A 23,609-nucleotide genomic window follows, 5' to 3' on the forward strand; every position below is an offset into this window, starting at 1 on the left:
CGGGGGGTCCCGGGCATCTCACACTCAGCTCGACCACGCTGCACCCGACTGTCCCCACACCTGCTCCTACCTTGTCGCTCATCTTGGCTGAGGCCACTCTGTCCTCTGTTAATTGTTCCGGTCAGGATCCTTAGTCATTCTTGACTACCTTCTTCACTTTGCCTCCAGTGAACAGAGCCTCTAGCTGTCCTAGGCTCCTGTCCTAACTTCAGACCTCTCCGGAATCTGCCCACCCCTCTCCCTCCTCTGCCTCCACCTGGTCCAGCCCATCGTCTCCCACTGGGACCAGAACCACCAGAACTGTCCCCTCCACCCTTGTCCCAGGCTGCGGCCTTCACTGCCCCTCCCCCGTCCGTCCTCCCTGCAGCGGCCACCAGAGGGCACCTGTGAGCAGTCGAGTCAGGTCGGCCCACCTCTGCCCACAGCCCTCCAGGGCTCCCACCTCCCTGGGTCCCACCTCCTGACCCTGACCCCTCCCCCAGGTCATCCTCCTGGCACCCACTCCCCTGTGCAGGCCCTTCTCTGGCCCCCACCCCGACTGTGAGCCCTTGAGGGTGAAGGCCGTGTCTGCCCTGGTCTCGCCTGTCTTCCCGCCAGCCTGACGCATGGTAGACCCCCAGTGTATGGGCTTGTTACATCTGTGATGGAGCACCACAGCTCCGCCTGAAACCACACACGTTTGTTAGCACACTCTGGCGGTCACAAGCCTAAAATGGGTCTCACTGGGCTATAAACCCTGGCGTGGGCAGGGCTGGTCCCCCCCGGGGCCCCTGGGAGACCCGGCTCCGGCCTCTTCCCTGGCCCGCGGCCCCCCCTCCATCCTCACCGCCACCAGCGTGGGGTCTGCCCATCTCTGGGACTCCCACCCTCTGCCTCCCTCTCGTGAGGGCCTCGTGAGGACGCCGGGCCCCTGGGAACCCAGGGTCACCCCCTCCTCGGAGGCCGTGACTTGCCCACCCTTGCAAAGCCCGTCATCTGCAGGGCGCAGGGCATATCTGCCGTCCACACTCATTGGACAGATAATCCACAGCAGAAGCCTGCGTTCCGGGTGAGGATGCTAAGGCTCAGAGAGGTCAGTCAGTGGTTGGCCTTCTCATGGGGAGCTGGGATTGGAGGGAAGGATCCTCAGAGACAAAAACCACCTGCTCCCTCACTGTGAGCCTCTTTCCATGGTGAGCAGCTCTCCCTGGGGACTGTGTGGACAGGAGCCAGGGAGTCGTGGCTCCAGCCCCAGGCACCTGGCCCCTTCCCACTGACCCCATGCGTTGCCTGATTTCCCCTCGGCCTGAGCATCTCCTGGTTAAGCCCTGTTCTCTCCCGCGGGTGTAGACGGCACTTTGTCAATTCAGTCAGTCGTTTGCCGCTGGGGACCTGACGTCTTTGGGGTCAGTGGTGGGTCACCATCCTTGCCCACTTCCCACCCCGGGTCCTCGAGTCCCTCCGTAGGGGCGCGGGGAGCTGAGTGAGGTCGCAGGCACCTGCGTGCAGCGAAGGCAGGGTGGGCTGCCCCCATCTCCAGGCTGAAGCCTCTCCCTTCTCTCCTGCAGGCTTGGCCCAGAAGAAGATGGTCCCGACTGAGGTGAGTGTCCTGTGGCTCTGGGCAGCTCACTGTGCCTCCCTGGGCCCCTCCCTCAGTCCTGCCAGCATCCTGAGTTTCAGGGAGGGGAGCGGGTGGGGTAGGAAGAGCAAGGACCCGGCCTGGACAGCGAGGGACAGAGGGACAGGAGACTGAGGGGCCGGAGAGGTGGGACGGAAGCCAGGCAAGTGTGGGTCCCTGGGGAGTTCCCAGGAGGAGGGGGACCGGGTCAGATGCTGCCGCAGGGCAGTGCCCAGTGCGTGATGAGTAGCACCTTCGTGCAGCCCCCCGGGTCTCCACACACCTGCCCGTGTCTGCCCGTCGTGTTCCAGAGAGCTTTCCCCTGGGGGGGGGGGGCCTCGTACTGCGCCTCCACGCCCCGTGTGGGCCCCGGGCTGCCCTCCCCCGCGCTCCGGTAGCGCAGGTGGGGGTCAGCACTGTCCCTGGTCCTGAAAGGAGCCTGCGGGAGCGTGTCTGTGAGCCCCGCGCTCCAGGAGCAGCCCAGGTGTGGCGTCCCTGTGCCTGCGCTGGCCGCCCGGCCCCAGGCGTCCGTGTGCCCTGGATGCCACCACCACGTGGGACCCTTGTGGGGAGGGCTTTCCTGGAGGGTGTCCAGCCACACGGCAGTGGGGAGTCAGCGAGGGGTGCGGAGCAGGGGTGGTGCCTTCTGATTGCTGGGGAGAGCCCGCCCCCTGGTGGCCAGTGTGCAGAACGCACGGCAGCCGAGCTGAGGGGCGAGGGCTGGTGGGGCATTGGAGGGCTGCCCGGACCCCTGCGTGGGGCAGTGAGGCCGTGCGGGTCTGGCTGGTCTGAGCACCCTCAGCTGGAGGCCGGAAGGGCTGCGTGGGCTCTGTGGATGGTGGCAGGTGTGCGGGAGATGTTTGAATGTCAGGGACAGTCCGGCCCCGGGAGGGACACCAGCTCCCTCTGCTGGCCGGCCTGGGCCTCGAGCCGGGGCCCCTTCCGCCACTTCCCCACACAAGTTTGTCACGCCTGCCGTGGCTGTCCCCATAGAGGGCCCAGGCCAGCGGGATCTCTCCCCTCAGTTCACAGTCATTCCAGCCCAGGGGTCTCAGCCGGGCGACTCCGCCCGAGGGGACACTGTGTGATGTCTGGGGACATACATCTGTGGTTGTCGTGACGGGGAGGGCTGCGCCGAGGGGTGGGGGCCATAGGGAATGACCCTGCCCAGTGTCAGCCGTGCCAGGGGAGCCCCTGAAACTAGGGTCGTGCTCCCCATGCACACAGGAGGGCTGCGGGTGCCGACCTCCCTGCTTTCCTCGAGGAGCCAGAAGCCCCGGTCCGGGTGTGGGCCCTCTGGATGTGCGGCGTTGGACCGTGTGGCCCCTGCGGGTGACAGGCCACCTGCTCTGCCCTGGTGCCTGCCTCTGCCCCATGTGCCTTGTCACGACACTGTGACTCAGCCCGTCTGGTCAGGATTTCCAGAGAACTCCGGGCCAGCGGCGCCTCCTTGCTGATTTTCAGTGCTTCCTGCTTCCTTCTCTGCAGGCCCCGTTGATGACTGGACAGCCGGGTCCTGGCCACGGGAAGAAGTTGGGTCATCGGGGCGTGGACGCCTCTGGCGAAACCACCTACAAGAAGGTTCTCCTCTGCCCTTAGCTGGCTGGGGTGGGGCTCCCAGCTGTCCTGGGCCCCCACAGGCTCGGGCATGCTCTGTGTCCGTGGTTGGCTGGAGGCAGATGCTCTCGGGACAGGCCCCTCCATGCAGGCCCCCAGTCCCAGCGAGGTCCTGGACGCCTGTCGCGGACATCACAGGCGTCCCCGGCACCCCTGGCCGAGCCCCAGCTCCTCCAGCCTTGCTGGCTCCTGGGAGGAACAGGGAGATGCAGTTCTCCTTCCTTCCCTTGGAAGGCGGGGCTGAGCTGATGGGAAGCCCGAACGAGGCCAGGCCAGGCGCTGCACGGGGAGCACTTCCTAATGTAGCAGCTGGCTGAGAGGTCATGGGTGCACCGTGTAATTCACCCTTTCCAAGTTAGGTGGTTCTTAGCGTGTTCACGGTATGTCCAGCTATCCCCACGGTCAGTTTTAGAATATGTCCATGAGCCCAGAATTACGCCCCGTCCCCATTCGCTGTCACTCCCATCCTCTCCTTCTTAAACGGGGGCAGGCTTCAGCCCAGGCGGCTTAGGCCATATGATGCCTGGCAGCCCCAGGATGGCCGGTACCGCCATCTCCATGTCCAACTATGGGTGGGGAAACTGAGGCACGGAGCAGCGGTGTCGCCCGCCCAGCGTGACAATGCAAATCACCGGGAGAGTGGGTAGAAGGAACCTGGGGTTACAGAAATGAAGTTTGGGTGTCATTATGCAAATTTATGTGCCCCCCCCACAAAGAAAATCCTGACAGTAGACAGACCCCAGCTGAGTCGGGACAGTTTTGAGAAGTTGGAACCTTCTAGAACCTTGATGGAAAACAGGCCTGGGGACTGCATGAGGTGGGGTTGGAGTCTCAGCCAGGCCACTTCCTTGCTGTGTGGTGGTGTGAGCTCAGTGACAAACCAGAGGCCAGCAGGTCTGTGACAAGTACTGGGCTGGCACCCCGGGGCCCTGTGATGTTGACGGGTGCCAGGGCCAAGCTGCAGGCTGGACATGTGCCCCGACCTCCTGCCCTGGGGGGCTTCTCCTTTTGCCTGTCACCCTGGGGGCCCAGGGTCTTGATGCAGCTGGGTTTTCCTGCAGACCACCTCCTCCACCCTGAAGGGGGCCATTCAGCTGGGTATCGGCTACACTGTGGGCAATCTGAGCTCCAAGCCAGAGCGGGACGTGCTCATGCAAGACTTCTACGTCGTGGAGAGCATCTTCTTCCCCAGGTAGGCCCAGGCCCTGTGCCACGGAGCCGCTGTTGGGGTGCCCGACAGCCTGGCTGTTCTCCGAATTCCCTTCTCTGCTGGAAATAGCACAGGCCTCTCCTGCCATCTTGGCTTGGAGGTCTTACCCCGTATCAGTCACGCTATTAGTTCTTTGCCGAATCAGAGAGATGTAGTATAACAGCAATTTTAAGAAAACGGGAAAAGAAAACGTAAAGTTTCTTTTTCTCTCACGTGAAGAGCACTGCTTGGCAATCCAGTGAGGCAGCTCCCTGGTGTTGGGGTCCCATGTTCCTTCTAGTGGCTCCGCCATCCTCATGTGCAGCTCATCCAGCCAGTGCTGTCAGGTGGCTGCCTGGGATCCTGCCATCACATCTGCGTTCCACCCGCAGGAGGGAAAGGAGAAGGGGAGCACAGGACCTCTAAGGGCAGGACCTGGAAATGACGTGTGTTGTTTCTGCCCTGCCCGTGGCTCATTGGCTGAGCAGTCACGTGACCACACCTAGCTGCCAGAGAGGCGGGAGTGGACGTTGGGACACGCCGGAGACCGGCCACGTCCTTTGGCCCCGGAGAGCCCAGGGGTTGCCCACCGAGGGACGGCCTGGGAGCTCAGCCGCTGGGCGCTGCCCTGGGCAGGTTGTGCTGCTGGGGGCCGCGGGGAGTGGGAGAGGCGCCCAGAGTCGCCGTCCCTCACCAGCCTCCCTCCCTCCCTGCTCCACAGCGAAGGCAGCAACCTCACCCCCGCCCACCACTTCCAGGACTTCAGGTTCAAGACCTACGCCCCTGTCGCCTTCCGCTACTTCCGGGAGCTCTTCGGGATCCGGCCGGATGATTACTTGGTAAGAGCCGTGGTCGGTCGGCTAGTGCTGCGGGTCAAGTTGCCAGAGACACGTGTGTCTGCTTCCTCGTGGTTTCTGTGGGTCGGGAATTCGGGGGCCACTCGGCCGGCTTCTTTGCCCAGCGTGGTGGTGGAGGGTGGGCTGGGGCCGGAGTCTCAGGGGGACCAGCCTGGGGGACGGTCAGCTTCCGAGCCCATGTCATTGGTGGGACCCTGTTCCTTGCCCGGGGGCCTCTTCCTCGGAGCGTGAACGAGAGGACTGTCCTGTCACCTCTGCCATATCACAGGTCCCGCCTCCATGCGAGGGGAGGTGGGTCGTGGGGACCAGCTCAGCGCGTCCCCTCCAGTTCTGGTGGAGTCTTAGTCTCTCAAATCAGAAAAATCAAAACCTAGGCCTACCCTCTGATCTCACAGTGCATGAGTGGGGTCCTGAGAGTTACAGCGCGTGGGCAGACGGGGATCGGTCTGCACTTCCGGGTGGTTTGGTGGCTGTTTGGCGACTTTGTATTCGGGAAGCCTTAGCCCTTGCATGAGAGCACGTCCATAGCCGGCGGATCTATTCCACCCGACCCCGCCACCGTCTGCCATCCCTGGGGCCGTGGTCCTGCTAATTCTCACCCGCAGTGACTCGTTTCCCTGTGTGCTGGGAAGTCCGGCTGTGCGCCCGCTTGGTCCACGGAGCCCTGTGCCCTCAGCCGTGGCCGTGTCCTTCCACAGGGAAGTAGCTCTCGCTCCGGCCAGGGGTTCTCCAGCTGTCCGGGTGCCCCTTGCCAAGGCCAAGGCCAGGTCCTCTGACCACAGCATCTGTGGTGGGCTTCATGGCTTCCCTCTCTGACCTTCCCTGGGGTCCTGCAACCTTATCGGAGCGAGGACAGCCTGATGGTTCTAGAGTGGAAACGACCCCGGGGCGACCTCGATTTTAGGTCTCGTGGGTAGAGTGGAGGCCTGTGGCATTAACCAAAGCAGTGGCGATATGGCCTCAGGCCCGTTAGCTGTCGTGTGCTGGCCCCAGAGTGGACACACGGAGATGGCCGAGGTCCTGTCTTGGCCTCGAGTGGGTGCTCAGCAGGTGTCCTCTGTCCTCTTAAGACCCTCCCTGATGCCGTGGCGGGGTGACGAGGCCCCCTGGAACTGAGAGGCCCTCCCGCGGCAGGGCTGGGGAACTCAGACATGGCTGGATTGTCCCCGCTTGTCAGCTCTGCCCCCTCGGGGTTCCTCTTTCTTCCCCAGGCGTCCCTGGGGGGCCACAGGCACCGCCTTGGCTTCCAGAGACTTCCCTGGTCCTGAGTTTTGTGGGGGCGCGCCCACTGTCCCTGTTTGTGAGGGCCCTGAGCTGTCCTGTGTTAGCTTCATCTTGGCAGTGGGGGGGATTCCGGGGGGGGCACGGGTAGGGTGGGGGCTGCACTCAGTTGACCTCAGGCCCCATGTGCCCCCCTGGGCTCTGAGGAAGAAGGGACACACCTGGGGTCGTCTGCCGGTGACCCCACCCCGGCGGCTGGTCACCCGGCCGGGAGGTCTGTGCATGTCACTGCTTCTCCCTCGGCAGCCCGGGCCCCATGAGGCCTGACCCCATATGTGAGGGCAGCTGCTGTTAGCCATGTGGTTCTGGAACATTCTCTGCTCATAGACTTCTTTTGTACAAAGCCACACACTCCCCGTCCACCGCTCGTTTCTCTCCACACTCTCCCCCTCTCCTGCTAGCTGGGCTCGGCTGTAGTGCTGGGGGGGGGTAGCCGTGGGCTCCGGAGGCCATGGACCCCGGCCCCCACGGGGTCCCTGCCCGCCCCTCGCTGCTGTCCTAGGAGCAGGCGGGAGGTGAGGAGGGAGAGCACGGGCAGCCTGGGCGTGGGCCTCTGTGTTTCCATGGGTATTGGTGGCTCGTGGCTGTGGGTGGGCAGCCCTCGTGGCACCCACGGGAGAGGGGGCATCCCTGCCCCTCACCTGTGTTCCCCCTCCCCTGCCACCTGCCAGCCCCTGTGTTACACTTCAGCAACCCACAGGGTCGTTGAGCAAACATTTGCTCAGCAGTTACCATGTGGCGGGCTGGCACCCTCAGTCCAGTGGGGGACATGCTGTGGCCTCATCCATGCTGTACACCAGTGGTACTCAGGACCTGGGGGCTGCAGGGGACAGAAACCCAATGCAGACAGCCTTAGTCCTGAAAAGCACTTCACTGGCTCGCTAGCTGAAAAGGCCCCGGGAGAGCAGCCTGCAGGGCCTAGCTTTCCACGCTAGGCTGGGCACTGTCCGAGGTGCTGGGGACCCTCCGTGAACAAAACCCATAGAAATCCCTGCATCCACAGAAGGTCCCGTCTGTCGGTGGGGAGGGCGTGTGGGGCTGCTAGGTAGCAAGCACGGAGGTGAAGCAGAGCTCAGTGGGAAGAGAGGTGGGGTGCCAGGTGCCAGGGTGGGGGCTGCTCCCCCGAGACGGAGGTCCCCCTCTCTCTGCTGTTCTGGTGCGTGGCTTCCGTACTAAAGGTCACCTTCTGGCCCAGCTTAGCGATTGGGGTTCCAGCTCTCACATCATCGTTCCAGGTGGAAAGACATGGGATGGAGAGAAGGGCACAAATTCAAGGGGCACCAGCTTTTGTCAGTTATTTAGGGAGACAGAAGCTTCTACAGACGGTTCGGGAGCCAGAGTTGACTGTTGTGACCTCACCTAGCTGCGGGGGGGTTGGGAAGGGAGCGGTAGCCAGATGTGTCAGGGCCCCAACACAGCTGGGAGTCTGTTACTAACAGGAGAGGGACTGGGCCCTAGGAGATCAGCACCCAGGCTGCTGGTTAGCCCGGGTTCGAATCTGTACTGTGTGGCCTCGGGCACGGCAGTCTCCCTCTCTGAGCCTGTTTCTTCATCTGTAAAAGGACGCTGACAGTGACCTGTTCCAGAGTTGCCCACTAGCCGTTGGGCCCGTGGGGTGTCAGCGACCCACCTGCCCACCCCCTGCCCCCCCAGTACTCGCTGTGCAACGAGCCACTGATCGAGCTGTCCAACCCTGGCGCCAGCGGCTCCCTGTTCTACGTCACCAGTGACGACGAGTTCATCATCAAGACAGTGATGCACAAGGAGGCTGAGTTCCTGCAGAAGCTGCTGCCCGGCTACTACATGGTGAGGGGCCCTTCCCTGCAGCGCCCCCCCCTTCCGGGGCTCGCAGTCCTCCCCGCCCCCAGCTCCTCCCCTTCCCCCAGCTCCTCCCCTTCCAGGGCTCGGGCAGGAGCCCCCGGGCACCACCCCGCCTCTGGCACGCCCTGGAAAGCCTTGCTGGGTCACTGAGCCTCACCCTCAGGGTGCCCCTCACGTGGTGCCCCCCGCACACGGCAGGCAGGAATGGCCATCTGGGCCCGAGTGGCCTTCCCCGGGCGGGGTGGGGCGTGGGGGCCTGGGGGGCTGAGCACCCGCTCCACCCTCCCTGCCCATCCCTGCCCCCGCCAACACCCCTGAGTCATGGATCCCAGAAATCGTGTCTCGTGGGTTCGTGTCTCGGTAGCTGGTGACTCAGGCGTGGGGGCGGGGGGCCGGGCCACCAGCTGGCGTGGGGCTCTTCCCGTTCCCCGTGTGACTCACCACCTGAAAGGGCACGACAGACTCCTGGGCGGAGGTGGACGTGGGAGCCTCACACTTCTGTCCCCCAGCCAGCCAGGGTCGTGCTGCTGGCACTGATGGGGGTGGGCTCCACCTGAGTGCCCACCTGCCCTGCTGAGCCCGACCTGGCACTGGTGGGGGTGGGGCGGGGCCTTTCTGGGCAGCTCTGCATGGACCGTGACCCATCTGCACTTGGGGCGTCTCATCTAGCGCATGATGCTTGGGTGGGCCCCCAGCTCCCCTGGGTCGGTGGTCGGCAGCCTCTCCCTGCCCAGCTCAGCCCTGCTGTTGCAGCAGGAAGGCCCCCGCGGGCCTCGAGGGAGTGGGCAGGCGTGGCCCAGCGCCAGGAACACTTCACTCACTGACACCGAAATGTGAACTTCACGAATCCTTATGTGTCACAAGATGCTAGTTTTCTGCTTTTTCCCCCGTTTTCATAACATAAAGCCATTCTTAGTTTGCGACCGGCTGCATGAAAACAAGCAAGTGGTTGCACTTGGCCTTCCAGCCAGAGTTTGCTGGTCCTTGCCCTGGACGGTGTCCGGAGGCCGGGCCCCCATGTCACCCCAGGGCGGGCAGGTGGACAGCTGGTCTGGCCCTGACACCTCACTGTGGACCCTCCTGGAGCATCTCGTCTCGGGGGAGACAGATCCCGGCTCACATCAGGATGCTGGGAGGGCAGAGTGAGGGCCGGCCCAGGAGGGAGGTGGTCAGGGAGGGCTTCCCGAGGGCGGCTCCTGGGCGGAGCGTGGTGGCCACAGCGGCCACTCTCCTCTGACTCTGTCCCCTCCCCCGCCCCCCAGAACCTCAACCAGAACCCGAGGACGCTGCTGCCCAAGTTCTACGGGCTGTACTGCGTGCAGTCGGGCGGCAAGAACATCCGTGTGGTGGTCATGAACAATATCCTGCCGCGCGTCGTCAAGATGCACCTCAAGTTCGACCTCAAGGGCTCCACGTACAAGCGGCGGGCCAGCAAGAAGGAGAAGGAGAAGAGCATCCCCACCTACAAGGACCTGGACTTCATCCAGGACATGCCCGAGGGGCTTCTGCTCGATGCAGACACCTTCTCTGCGCTCGTCAAGACGCTGCAGAGGGACTGCCTGGTGAGGCCGTGGTGCCCACGCCGAACCCCGTGCACGGGAGGGCCCGGGGCCGAGTGCGGGGGGCCCAGGGGCCCTCGTCCCTCTGAGCCTCCGTCATCCCCTCTGTAACACGGGGACGCTGGAGGAAGCGAGCGCCGTGTGAGCCCCAGATCCACGGCCCATCTTGTCGGCGTGTCCTTGTGGTCTCCCCCACCCCTGCAGCCTGGGGGTATCGTGCCTGCTCCTCTGGAGATGAGGGGCATCCCGGGCCTTCCAGAGCTCTCTGCTCCATCCTCTGGTCCCTCGGCCCACCACCCCTGGCTCCCAGGCCTCCCCCAGACCTCTCAGGACCTGCTTCCCTGAGCCCAGGTGTCAGAGCCCTTGGGGCCAGGAGGGGTCCTGGGCTCCCCAGGTGTCGCCAGGCAGGCAGGAGCTCTGTTGGGAGGAAGGAAACGCCCTGTCCCAGCCCCAGCCCCTTGGTCTCCTGACCACGTGTGAAGCGGGGGTTAGGACAGGCCCCCGTGGGGCTGTGGGGACTGAGTGGACACAGACCCAGACGCAGCTTGGGGGCGCACCGGGCCGGGTGTGAGGAGGGGGACGGAGAGCGTGATCTCTTGGCCCCACCTCCGGCAGGTGCTGGAGAGCTTCAAGATCATGGACTACAGCCTGCTCCTGGGCGTGCACAACATCGACCAGCAGGAGCGCGAGCGGCAGGCCGAGGGTGCCCAGAGCACCGCGGACGAGAAGCGGCCGCTAGGGCAGAAGGCGCTCTACTCCACGGCCATGGAGTCCATCCAGGGTGGGGCCGCACGCGGGGAGGCCATCGAGTCGGATGACACGTAGGTGGCGCGGGGCCGGTGGGGCTTCCGGCTTGTCCGCCCGCACCCCTTGCCAGGTGTGAGGCAGGCGGGGCTGGGGGTTTGGCCAGGAGGGCAGGAGACCGTCTGCGGCCGCTTCCTGGTTTGCACCAGAGTGGTAGCGCCCGCCCGCCAGACCCCACGAGGGTCACCCGGGTGGACACACAGAATCCCGGCTCGTGTGTGATGACCAGGGCCTTCCGGATTAATCTGCCAGCGGATTGAGGCCGTTGGCCATCCGTGTGGGGAACGCAGGTGTTCGCTCCTCCCACTGGAGCCCCAGACGGGCTCAGGCACCACCATCCGCGGCGAAGCCGGCGAGGTGCTGAAGGTGGTGGTGGTGCTGGGGACGAGGGTGCCGGGCCCAGAGCCCCCGGGAGAACAGGCTGCCGTGATGCAGGACGGGGTCCTAGGCTCAGAGACAGCGGGCTGACCCGGTCCTGCCGCGGGGGCTCGAAGTTTGGTGGGGAGACAGACTCATGGGGCGCCCCCTCCCACCCTCCCTGCACTGCGGACACCAGGCCAGGTTGTTCTCTGTGGGGGCGTCCTGGGCCCTGGGGGGCCGAGCAGCATCCCTGGCCCCCACCCATTCGATGCCAGGAGACCCCCCAGTCGTGAGGACCACAGACGTCCCCGGACATCGTCCAGTGCTTGTGGAAGGCAGTCCGGTGGGAACTGTGTTGAGATTGACTTCTTGTCACCACACACTGACCTGTTGGGAAGCAGTACGGGGCGGGGAGGCAGCTGGAGGAGGAGCGGGGGTAATGACCTCCCCTCATCCGCTGGGGAAATGGGGCTCAGAGGTGGAAGCAGCTGTGCTGGGTGCACAGCCAGCTGGTGAGGCCGAGGCTTGCCCCTGGCCTGGCCACCTCACGAGGCCAGCAGCTGCGGGGGCCAGGGAAGGAGCAGCCCCAGCCCCCACCAGGCAGGCAGGGGAGCCGCAAAGGCCTGGTGCGGCTGGCCCGACCTCCCACCGTCTTGGTGTTTGTAGGGTCCGCGCGGGGCCTGGCAGGGGATGGCGGGGTGTGCAGGTGAGCCCGGCACCTGAGTGCCGTGAGTGCTGTGAGCAGAGCCTGCGGGGGCCTGGGCCTGGTGGCTCTGGGGACGTTGGTGACCTGAGGACAGCCGCTGCCTTGTGTGACCTCACTAACCGTGCTGGGCCGGGCACGGGTGGGCCTGGGGCCGAGTGAAGCCACTAACTCCCCAGACGGCACCCAGAAGCCCTGGTGGCCCTGCCCGGGCTGAGCGTGTGCATGGGCGTGCATGGGTGTGCATGCGCGTGCACGGGGGCGTGTGGGTGCTGGGCCCTTCGGCCGCCTCCAGCTTCGAGTGGAGTGCCCAAGAGGGTGGAGGGCGGCCCGGGCCCAGCCGCGCTGCCACCTGCAGGGAGCATGTGGGCTGTGGCTCCTTCAGTGTCCCCAGCCGGGGGCTCCTGGCAGGGCAGTCGGTGGGGCGCTGCTGGCGGGCGCTGAAGGCGCTCGCCCCTCTCTCCCCAGGATGGGCGGGATTCCCGCCGTGAACGGCCGAGGGGAGCGTCTGCTGCTGCATATCGGCATCATTGATATTCTGCAGTCCTACAGGTGGGAGCCCGCCCCGCCTCCCTCTCCTCTCCTCCCCCATCTCCCCCGCCCGCCTCCCCCCTCCCCAGATGCACCCCCGTGCTCACAGCAGCAGTGTGCCCTCTGCTGTCAAGACTTCCTTAGTCCCCGCCCCCCTGCCCCCCACCAAAGGCTCCCAACTGGCTGTCCGGCCCTAAAGGGAGGCATTTGGTCCCCAACCTGGTGACGCCACCTTCATCAGGATTTGTGCTAGGAACATGGTGAGAGCTCCCGTGGGACAGAGGCTGAGGCTGGCCTGGGGCCTGGGGGTGGGTGCGGTGTCGCCAGCTCATCTTCTGTCCAGCCCTGTCTGTTGAGCACCTACTGTGTGCCCAGCGCTGGGCTAAACAGAGCAAGACAGAAGCACCCCATGGCCAGGAGGCACGACATCCCTGGACAGCTCATCCAGTGGGCAGGAATAAGCGCTCGTGGCTGGAGCCATGTGCTGTGTGGTCTCGAGCGTGGCAGAGCCCAAGGAACAGATACTCAGGCCTTACCCGCAGCTGAGAGCTGCGGTGTCGGCAGCCCTGTTACCCGTGCTCGTCCTTTACGAGGTCTCGGCAGTGAGCGTGTCTTAATCGTTAGTGTTTTGTCCTGAGAGTACTGTATGTTCCTTATGCACGATCTGGACAGGACAGAGAGGGCATTGTGGGCATGGCAGTCCCCACTTCCCGTCTACCCTCTCAGGAAGCCCACTGGGCACTGGGTGATTTCTTCCTTGCATGTCTTTCTTTCCCAAATACAAAGCTCAGCTCCTGCTCATCAGATGCTAATATTCACAGCCTGTTTCCCTACCTGAGGGCAAACCTCTGCTACAGGGATGTCCCTCTTGATTTAAAGCAGGACTAAGAAGCTTTTGAAGCAGCAAACCAGGGTTTCTGCAGAGACTGTGAGCCGAGGCAAGGAGGGTGGGCCAGCACATATCAGGCAACGACAGCTCATCCAGGGGCTGGGGGTGTCATAAGGGGGTGTGTGCTGAGGAGAGGACCCTCCCCCACTGCAGACTAGGGGGTGTCCAGGAAGGCTGCCTAGAGGAGGCACCATTGTCCCCAGCCCAAGTGTGCAAGGGCCTAGTTAGAGCCACAGTGCTGGGCAGTAATTCCAGCTGAGAGGACCAGGGCTCAGCTTAGGCCACGACAGCAGGGGAAGGATGTCCTCTGGGAGGTGCTGGCCGTGAGCCCCCACAGGGGTCAAGCACCGTGGCCTTTTCAGTTCCTCTCCAAGAGTAGCCGTGGTAGGAGCTGCCAGCAGGCCGGGAGGGGGACAAAGGGGACAGGAAGAGGGAGGGAGGTGGCCTCTGGCTGGAGCAGCAGGTAGCCTCAGTTCCTCCAGACCGGGGCTCCCCCACCCACTCGGTGCCAGGAGCATCCCCAGTCGTGATGACCACAAATGTCCCCAGACATGGCCCAGTGTCTCCTGGACCCGAAAGTTTGGCAGGTGTTCAGTTCTTTCTTCTCTCTGCAGGTTCATCAAGAAGCTGGAACATACTTGGAAGGCTCTCGTCCATGATGGGGTGAGCAGCGTTCATTTGTTCATTAGTCTATAAATGTAATGATCTCCCGGGGCCATGACGAGAGACGTGTTCCCTCCTTCCTGGAGTCATCATCTAATGAGGGCAGCCCTGTGACCTGGCAGTCACAGGCCAGGGGGTCAGGGTCAAGACGGGAAAGCACAGGCAGCTGGCTGTAGGCTCTCTAGTGAGGGGTCTGATCTCCACTGGTGAGGGGTACAGAAAGGCTTCTTGGAGGAGAGGACCCCCAAGCTGAGTTGGAAGGATCCCCAAGGACAGCCTGACCAGGAAAGTCAGGGGCCAGCTAGGCAAAGAATGTTCTGGAAATGTGCTGCGATATGGAGGGGGTCATATGGGTCCAACTGCGCAGCACTGACCCATTGCCACGAGGGGTGTGGCCTGCTCCAAAACGTCTCCTCTGCTGGAGAATAGCTTGGAATGTGCTTTTTCCTGTCAACGCTGCCAAATATATTCTTTCCAAATACAAAAGACTGTGAGGACCAACTGTTGGGGAGCAAACAGCCCACCTGGGGGCCCCAGGCAGCCCTGGTCCAGCTGTGCTGATGAGCTGGCTGGGGCCTCAGATGCATGCCTCCCCTCCCATGGCCCCGTTCAGACCAATTCTTACTAAAGCGCTGAGGGCTCTCTGTGTTCACATATCTGTAAGAGCCCCTGACACCCCTCAGCGTGTTTGGAGGGTTCAGATGGAAGCTTCCAGAAAGTGCACCAAGAAGGTCCAGGGGGCAGCCAGTCAGCAGGAAGCCCTTTCGTGGTGTTAGAAAGCCGTGGCAGACAGGAGAGTTGCCAAGTCCTGGTGAGGCCACTTGTAATCTCCAAAGTAAGCTTTGGCTCAGCTCCTGGGGGTCCACATGTTGATCAAAGTAACCATACAGGCATGAGCAGTCTGGGGCAGGGAGGGTGGCCCGTGGGGTAGAAGCCCAGGTTCTTGTGGGCGTGGCCCTCGGCCCCCAGCCCAGGTGGCTGGCCCCCCACAGCACTCCAGACAGAGGAGAGGGCGGAAACTCTGTCCCTACCTTGGCTCCCATGCCCTCGGCCAGAACATGGTCCTGCGGTCACGCCTTGTTGCAGCGAGGATGGGAAACGTAGTTTGCATTCTGGGGGCTGTGTGTCCCCACGGGTTCTGTTACATTACAGCAGGCGGAGGACCCGGGCCATGTCTGGGGATGTCCGTGGTCATCACCCCTGGGGGAGCTCCTGGCACCGAGGGGGTGGGGGAGGGACGCTGCTCAGCCTCCCAGTGCCCGGGATGGTGTCCACCGTGCCGAGGGGAGACTGCCATAGAAGGCCAGGCCCCTGGACTGTGGGGAGTAGCGAGTCCCTGCCTTTAGGGACCCAACATCGCAGGAACACCAAGGGTGCTGGGCCCCGTACGGACGGCACGCGTAGCCCCGTCCAGCCTCCCTGTCGCACAGATGAGCAAACAGCTCAGAGAGGCCATGCGTTGCCCGGGGTCACCATCCGGTGAGCGCCGCCTGGCTCCGAGTTAACAACAGCTGCCTCTTGTCCCCAGAGCAGGTGTAGCTGAGTGCCACCAAACGTTACTTACAGTAAGCTGTGCAGCCGTCCTTCGCTGAGCCCTGCTTTAGAGAATTCTTCTGGTTTCCTAATTTTGATATTTATTCATTTACTTGTTTGAATTGCTGTTTGATTCACGAGGTTCAAAGGATTAAAAATACAGATGGCTTTATAATGAAGAAATGTCCCTCCCAGGCCCCTCCCTACCAGTTATGTCCTTCCTGCCAGCCCTGTGCCATGGACCCATGTCCCTGTCCCGCTGCCGCTGTGTGGCCCGGGCTGACCTGCGGGACACGGGGAGCGCTGGTGGCGCGGCGGCACTCAGCCCTTGTTGCCTGCGGGCCCCACTTCTCTCCCCAGGACACCGTGTCTGTCCACCGGCCCAGCTTCTACGCAGAGCGCTTCTTCAAGTTCATGAGCAACACGGTCTTCCGGAAGAATTCCTGTGAGCTTCCCAGGCCCTCTGGGCAGGAAGGCCCCGGGGGTGCTGAGCGGGGAGGTGGGGTCGCCAAGAGCGGGGTAAACCCAGAGCCCCTCCTCCTGCCACGTGGCCATCCGTGGGCCTCGGTCAGGGTCTTGGTCCAGAGAACAGGGGAGTCAGGACGCCACTGTCTTGGGGCCCAGCATGGGGCCTAGAGCGCGCTGTCCGAGCTTCAGTTCGGGCTCCACTGCGTCCTGCCTGTGTGACCTCAAGCAGGGTCGCCCCGCTCCATGCTTCAGTTTCCCCGTCTGTACAGAGCTGTGAGGGCAAGATGTGTTTACACACACAAGAGGTGCATTCGGCCCTGCATCTGTCCTCAAGGGGGGCCACCTGCAGCCTCGTATCCTCACCAAGGAAACACGGCCTTGGCGGACACGGAGGCAGCCGGGTATCAGCCAGACCGGGCATTGTCAAGGAGGGCACAGGACAAACAGAGGCAGCCTGTGCCCCGTGGGTGGCCTCGGGAGGTCCCCTGTCTGTGCTGGGCCTCAAGTCCCAGACCCTGGTGCACATCCCGGGCCAGGATCCCACTTGCTGCCTGGAAGGGTCTTTGTCCCTACGTGTCTGTCTGCCACCTGCACCCTGTTCCCTGTGCGCCCAGAAGGCAGCGTGCTTGGTCACTCCGTGTCCCCAGCATCTAGCCCGGGGCCCAGCACGCAGTAGGTGTTCAGTCAGTGTCATTCGTGGGAATGGTCTCAGTGTGCACCTTATTCTCCGGGCTCCACACCGCAGGAGGTGGGTCCACAGAGGCAGCAGGGGCAGGCAGGCCCACTGCCCGGCGTGCGACATGCTCTCCCAGACTGGGCCAGGCCTGTGTGGGCGGCGACCCAGCCCCGGTCACCCGGAGCCGGCTCGTGGAGCCAGCGCCACTCCACATTCCCTGACATTGAGCCAGTAGCTTGAAATCGATGGCAGTGGGATTATTTACATGGTGGAAATTGGCAAACACCACAATTCTGGCCTTTGTCTCCTGAGAGCGGGTTGTTCATCTTTATCAGCATACCACTTCTTAGAACCTTTCCCGGGGCGTCATTCTCACTGGTCCAGAGGGGATGCCAGCCTCCAGGGACCGGAGGGCTGCTCACGAGGCGAACTGAGCACCTACTGTATGCTGGGTGTTGTGCTGGCCATCCTGGGGGGCAGAGTTCACAGGAAGAGCAGGGAGGACATGGTGATGGTCGCCGACAGGCTAGGCCGGGTGCAGAGGGCATCATGGGGTCACCCGTCTTGTCTGACCCTGTTGCTGCAGATGAGGATGCTAGGGTTCAGAGGGGCTGACCCTCATTTCCCAGGCCACTCATCCTGGATTGGAGCCAGGCCCTTGGTGCTGAGCCCCACATGGCCCAAGGCCTCCGGTTCCTTGTCTCAAAGTGGAGGCCATGGCCAAGGTGGGCTGCAACAAAGGGGGCTCCTGGGACCTCCGGAGGCAGAGCTGGGTAGAAAGCAGGACAGGGTTTTCTTTGCAAAGAATATTGCTTCTTGCCCAGGCTTGAGGGCCGGGCTGGAGGCCAGGCAACGGGGGCCGTGTGCGCAGGTGGCAGACCTCAAGCGGGGCCGACCAGGCTATTGAGCAAAGGAAGGATAGGGGCTGGTGGGGCCCTGCCTCAGTGCTGCCACGGGGCCCCCAGGCTGCCCCAAGCGCCAGTCTACCTCTCTCCACAGCCCTGAAATCCTCGCCGTCCAAGAAGGGCCGTGGTGCCTTGCTGGCTGTCAAGCCCCTGGGGCCCACAGCTGCCTTCTCGGCCAGCCAGATCCCCAGCGAGCGGGAGGACGCACAGTATGACCTCCGGGGGGCCCGCAGCTACCCCACACTGGAGGATGAAGGTGACTAGGCAGGCTGGGGAGTGGGTGCTTTGGTGACAGGAGAGAGAAGGGGGCTGCTGGGGAAAGGTTTTGTCCCTGGGGGGCTGAGAGGGGAGGGCATACAGGGAGCAACCCAGTGTAAGGAAGGGTTTCCTGAAGCTGGCAACCTGGGTGGGAGGGGCCTGGGTCACAGTCACCCCCCATCCCAGCCCAAGGTCTGCAGCCGTCCTGGGAGGGGGAGCAGCTGGGACTGTCACAGGGAGAGCTGAGCAGAGAAGGTGCCACCCGAAGAGGTGACCCACCCATCACCAGATGTCCAGAGACCTAGAGGAAGGAAGCACTTGATGGGGTTGGGCATGATGTTTTGGAAGGTCCCTCCCAGTTCCCAAGGTTAAAGAGTCAAAGATTACAGGCAGGGAGGGGCTGGAGAGGGGGGAATAGCATCCAGGAAGGGAGAAACTGCAGGTGCAAAGGCCCTGGGGCAGTACAGGGCCTGGTATGTTGGAGGGACAGCAGGAGGCCTGTGTGGTTGGAGAAAAGTCGGGGCGGGGGAGAGAGGAAGCGGGCGGGTTGGCAGGACTTGTGGGCCTGAGGAGGGTTTGGATCGCAGTTTGAGAGTAGGGGGCTATTGGAAGCCTTTGTGCCGAGGGTAAATTCGAACGTATTTGTCCTCTTAAAGCTGCCCAGCAGAATGGAGTGTTGGGTGGCAGGTGGGGCGGGGGCCTGGATTGCTGAAGGTGAGCCAAGCTGCAAGTGGAGCCAGAGGCCTGGAAGGCCTGCCGCAGGTGCCCACAGCCCTCTCCCCACAGGTCGGCCCGACCTCCTGCCCTGCACGCCGCCATCTTTTGAGGAGGCCACCACTGCCTCCATTGCTACTACACTGTCCTCCACGTCTCTCTCCATCCCGGAGCGATCTCCCTCGGAGACGTCCGAGCAGCCGCGGTACCGGTGAGGGGCCTGGGCTGTCTCCTTCAGCGAGGCGGGGGCGGGGGGCACATCCGCGGGAGGGGCGGGGCGGGCGGCCTCCCCCGCCCTCTCCCCCCCCCCGCCCCCATCCACCTGCTTGGTCTCTCTGCAGGCGGCGCACACAGTCTTCGGGACAGGATGGCCGGTGAGCTGAGACCCCAGCTTCCCCCCCCAGCTGCCCCGCCGTCCGGGCTCCCCGCAAGGCCCCGCCCTTCCCCCCTCCCCCTCTTGCACCCCCTGCACTTTCCCACCCAGAGCTCCGCCTCTCTGACCACTTTCCTGGGCACTGATTTAAGTTAGGCTCTTGAACTGCACAGAATCTTGAGTCACTTTGTACTCTTCTGCACACACAGACCCCGGGGGCGGGGGGGGGGGGGGGCAGAAGACCCTTCCACCTGCGTGCTGATCCTTTTTTCTTTTTATTAAATGTTTTTATTCTAAGAGGTACAAAAGAATATAGTGAGACACCTCCCCTTGCCACATGCCCCTTCCCCTCCCTGGGAGCAACCCCTGGACGGGTTTTTTTCTCTTTCTAGAAATATTTTATGAATATACAAGAAAACAAACCTACGGGCCTGTTTCTGCCTTCTGTCTTGCCACCAGCCTAGCTCGGTGCCCCTTGCTTGGCGCACTCAGCAGATACAGGTCATCTGTGAGCAGGTGGAGCGCCTGCGGGCTTCCTTCCGTCTGACAGAATGTAGCCTGCCCTCGGGGCTCTTCAGTTGTGGCCAACTCGACCACAGTGAATAGGCCTTGTTGCTTCCCTTAGTGTTCGGGCAATTATTACTGCCATTTGAAAAAAAACAAAACCTTACAGCGTAAAACACATTGGGCAGAATGCACTCCCTCTGTCCTGCTGCCTGCTCCAGCCTCAGCGGCCTTTCTGCTCCCTAGTGCTGCCATCCGGAGTCTGCATGCCGGGCTGCCGGAATGTTCTGACCCACCGACAGCAGGGGCCTGGACCTTTGAAACCCCTGGAACCACCCCACCCCCAGGCCAGTGCCCAGCCACCCCCAGGAGGGTGGGCAGGATCCAGGCCACCATTCACATGCCCCTGCTGGTACCAGAGTCACAGGATGGCCCCAGGTGGCCAACCTTTGCCCCCTTGCAGACCCCAGGTGGGCATGACCGCCCGAGGGACCAGGAGTGAGCTGGGCCAGCTTAGGGCACTGGTCAGATGGTACCCAGAGAGAGCACCCCATGGAGGCTCCCAGCAGGGCTGGAGATTTGCGCTGGCCTGGAGCTTGGCTGGCGCCCCAGGGGGGCAGAGTTAGGGGGAGGAGAGAGAGTGAGGTGCAGCTTCCCACTGCCTCCAGGCCCCAGGAGGAGACACACGCGGAGGAGGACCTGCAGCAGATCACGGTGCAGGTGGAGCCCGCGTGCAGCGTGGAGATCGTGGTCCCCAAGGAGGAGGACGCGGGGTGAGTGTCCTATCGCCAGACTGGCGCACGTGCGTCTGCTTTGATCTCATTGGCTGAGCGTGGTCACGTGGCCAGCTGGCAGCAAGGCAGGCTGGGGAATGTAGTCCACGTTCTGGGCAGGGAGTGGGGAATGGGGGGAGGCTGGGAATGGAGCCTCCCACTGGAAAGGTGGGGATGCAGGGCGTGGGAACCAGGCAGTCTGCGCAGGGGCCGCTGGGGGCTGGGATGGCTGCCTCATCAGGGCCTCTGACCTCCGGCAGAGCTGCAAGTGATGTGTCAATCCCGGCGTTCTCACGCACCGTGGCCCGGAGCCCCCGGCTTGCGGGAGGGGACTTTCCGGTCCCCCTGCGAGCCGCCTCTGGACGCAGTCCCCTTTCCCAGCTGTGTTGTGTTCCTGTGTCATTCACTTCCACTCTTCCTTAATGCCTTCCTTCCAATTTGTTTGTCTCCGTGCGTGGTCCTTCCTTTCCGGCGGAGGTCGAACGTTCGGGCTCCTTTTTTGCTGCAGCTGCTGTCCTCGGCACTGCGCTCCTGCCGTGTTCCGTGGGTTCGGTGGGAGGCAGGTCTTTTATACCGGCTCTTTGATATAGAGCAGTGGCCTTCAGCCTCTGGGGACACCTGCGCTTGTGACCCTGGGGGCTCCTGGCGCCGAGGGCGTGGGGCCAGCGACGCGCTCCCACCAGCGCCCGGGACCCCCGCAGAGAACTGTCTAGCCCCACCCGCCATGGTGCCACGGGGGAGAGACCCTGCTCTAGGGTTTATTTACAAGTGTCTCTCAACTTCCCAGGATTTGAAGACCTGTTTACGTGTTTAGTACTTATGTCTATTTTTATTCAGTAACAAGTTCAAGAAAGTGGCCTTTAAAAGTGGATGTGTATTTTATTTTTTTAAAGGATTTTATTTATTTGACAGAGAGAGACACAGCGAGAGAGAGAACACAAGCAGGGGGAGTGGGAGAGGGAGAAGCAGGCTTCCCGCCAAGCAGGGAGCCCGATGCGGGGCTCGATCCCAGGACCCTGGGATCATGACCTGAGCCGAAGGCAGACGCTTAACGACTGAGCCACCCAGGCGCCCCTAAAAATGGATGTATATTTTAAAAACAGATCAAAGCCTTCACGGTCAAATACAAAATTCATTTTTTTTTAAGATTTTATTTATTAGAGAGAGAGAGAGAGAACAAGCTGGGGGGAGGGGCAGAGGGAGAAGCAGCCTCCGCACTGAGCTGGGAGCCCAATGTGGGGCTCGATCACAGGACCCTGGGATCACGGCACTTAACCAGCTGAGCCACCCAGGCACCCCAAAATTCATTTTTTAATGTCAGTGGGCATGTGGGAGAAACCTGTGTTCTCTGTTGAGGGATGGAACATTCGGACCTGGCCGTGTCCAGTGTATTGATCCGTTGCTTTACATCCTTACTTGGTCCCATTTGGTCTGTTTGGTTCTGTGTTTGCACTGTTACCAAATTTTTCTTGCTTCTCTTGTGATTTCTGCTTTACATGCTTTTAAAATTTCTCTTCTATCTCAAGACACCTTACTTAGTGGTAATACACACACCCCCAGCCTGCACTTTGCCATCAAGAATTACGTCACAGATGCGCAGATGCACGTGCAGTGTGACCCATCTTTCAGTCTTTGCCCCCAAAACAGCCCACCCTCCCACGCGGCTGGAGAGCCAGCTCTCTGTGGTTACAGGTGCCCCCCCATTTCGGAGCTGGGCATTTTGCTCATGAGATGGAAATTGTACCCCAGTCACCCGGCCACCAGCTGAGGCCTAGGCCTCGCCTCACCTTCCATCTGGAGCCTGTTTCCCGTCTGTAACTCAGGACAGCAGCAGCCCCTGCCCCAGGGGAGAGTTGCTGGGGGTGAATTCATGCCAGGCTCTTGAAAGGGCCTGGCACATAGTAAGTACTCAGTGAAGATGACAGAGGTTCTGACCCCAACATGGGGGTGGGTGCCAGGTGTCCCTACTTTACAGATGAGGATACTGAGGCTTAACGATGGGAAAGGACCTTCAGGGTCACCCAGCGGGTGAGTGGTGAGGCGCACCTGCCCACCCGTGTGTGCGCTTGAGCCGGGGTGGGTAGGGGCTCTCCTGTTAGTGGGTGGGCAAATCCTCCCCACCCTTGCCTCAGAGGTATTTGGGGGTGGGGGTTTGTTTTATTCGGCTTCGAGTCTTTTGTCTCTGTGATGACCTCCTGATGAGAGGACAGGAGGCGAGCTGGGGCTGGGGCCACGGGTGCTGTCCAGAGCCCCACCTGAGGACTCCCGTGTCGGCGTGTCCCCAGGGTGGAGGCTTCCCCAGCCGCTGCCGCTGCCGAAGCAGAAACCACCAGCCAGGCCTCGGAGCCCGCCAGCCAGGCCTCGGATGAGGAGGACGCACCTGCCACGGACATCTACTTTGTAAGTCCCCTGCAGCTCCTTCTGTCGCCTGGTCCTCGACCAGACACACACACTCGTGCACACACACCCACGCACACTCACAAGGCACTCATGTGGACACAGTGCTCTCACTGGTCAACACTCACATCCATATACTTTTGCACGACCAGTGTGCTCTCACACGCATTCACACTCACACGCTCCCATGGCGTGGGAGCGCCCTGCCCCTCGGCATCCAGGCCAGGCCACTCTAAGGGTAGGGAACTGCCCCATCCCTCCTCCCCAGGCCTCGTGACCACCACCAGGCCACCGGGCAAGGCCCAGGCCCTAGCCATGCCACCGCGTCTCCCTAGGAAACATCTGGAGTCCTTAAGCTCTGAGCCGCCCTGGGCCCCCCCCAGTCCTGGGCAGACCCGGGGCCAGCCACCGAGGGCTGCAAACTGTGTGGATCTTCTCCCGCTGGGTGGTGGGCACAGCGAGGTGGGTTCTGTTCCCGAGGAGGCCGGGGGATTGTGTGCTTCCCGCTGCCATCCTCACTGGCCGAGGACTCATGGCTGCTCCCTAATGGGGCAGGGTCTGTCAGAGCAGGAAGGGGCCCTGCCGCAGGGACCCGGGACCTGTCTTCCAGAGCAGGGGGTCACCTCCCCCCTTGCATCTCCCACAGGCACAGGTTAGCTGGGCTGGGAGCCTGGGTGAGGTGGGTGCGGGGTGGCCAGGGAGCCTTCAGAGTCCTGCCCAGTGACCACCCCCCACCCCACCCCCCCGGACAGTGGGTCTTGAGGCTGCCTTCCTCGGGCAGCCATATTCAGTGGTCAAATGGCCTTATGCAATGAAGGGGACTGCCTGTCCTCCTCCCAGGCCTTCAGTCTTGTCTCTGCCCCCATGGCCAGTGAGCTGGGGGCCCGCGGCCACGGCTGCCTTATATACCACCACCCTGCTGTCTGTCTTGGGGCATCTGTCTGGCCTGGAGAAGTAACAGGCGCATGCACTGTGTGTGTGTCCCCACACCCGCCGTCAGCTCTCCGTCCCTGGGCGCTTGGTTTGTGTCCCATCCTGTGGATCAGTGTGTGAGGCGGCCCCAGGGGGCCATGTCCTATGTGTGCGTCTGGGTCCTGACACCTGAGTGGGCGGCCAGGCCCTGCGGGCAGCAGAGAA

General features: G+C 62.6%; 1 protein-coding gene across 4 annotated transcripts in view; it reads left to right on the forward strand.

Annotated features, from left to right (window-relative positions):
* Positions 1 to 23,609, forward strand: part of PIP5K1C (phosphatidylinositol-4-phosphate 5-kinase type 1 gamma) — a 51,917-nt gene that overhangs the window by 22,320 nt on the left and 5,988 nt on the right. For all 4 annotated transcript variants that reach the window (XM_036116073.2, XM_036116074.2, XM_036116075.2 and 1 more), the window contains exons 2-16: positions 1,548 to 1,579; positions 3,086 to 3,178; positions 4,276 to 4,406; positions 5,125 to 5,242; positions 8,195 to 8,347; positions 9,625 to 9,924; positions 10,537 to 10,742; positions 12,257 to 12,340; positions 13,823 to 13,871; positions 15,765 to 15,849; positions 17,548 to 17,709; positions 18,498 to 18,636; positions 18,767 to 18,799; positions 19,971 to 20,075; positions 22,361 to 22,475. In XM_036116073.2, the coding sequence (XP_035971966.1) occupies positions 1,548 to 1,579; positions 3,086 to 3,178; positions 4,276 to 4,406; positions 5,125 to 5,242; positions 8,195 to 8,347; positions 9,625 to 9,924; positions 10,537 to 10,742; positions 12,257 to 12,340; positions 13,823 to 13,871; positions 15,765 to 15,849; positions 17,548 to 17,709; positions 18,498 to 18,636; positions 18,767 to 18,799; positions 19,971 to 20,075; positions 22,361 to 22,475 (1,805 nt within the window). The remainder of the gene's footprint in view (positions 1 to 1,547; positions 1,580 to 3,085; positions 3,179 to 4,275; positions 4,407 to 5,124; positions 5,243 to 8,194; positions 8,348 to 9,624; positions 9,925 to 10,536; positions 10,743 to 12,256; positions 12,341 to 13,822; positions 13,872 to 15,764; positions 15,850 to 17,547; positions 17,710 to 18,497; positions 18,637 to 18,766; positions 18,800 to 19,970; positions 20,076 to 22,360; positions 22,476 to 23,609) is intronic.

The sequence above is a fragment of the Halichoerus grypus genome, chromosome 1 (assembly GCF_964656455.1).
Source record: "Halichoerus grypus chromosome 1, mHalGry1.hap1.1, whole genome shotgun sequence".
Classification (NCBI taxonomy): domain Eukaryota; kingdom Metazoa; phylum Chordata; class Mammalia; order Carnivora; family Phocidae; genus Halichoerus; species Halichoerus grypus.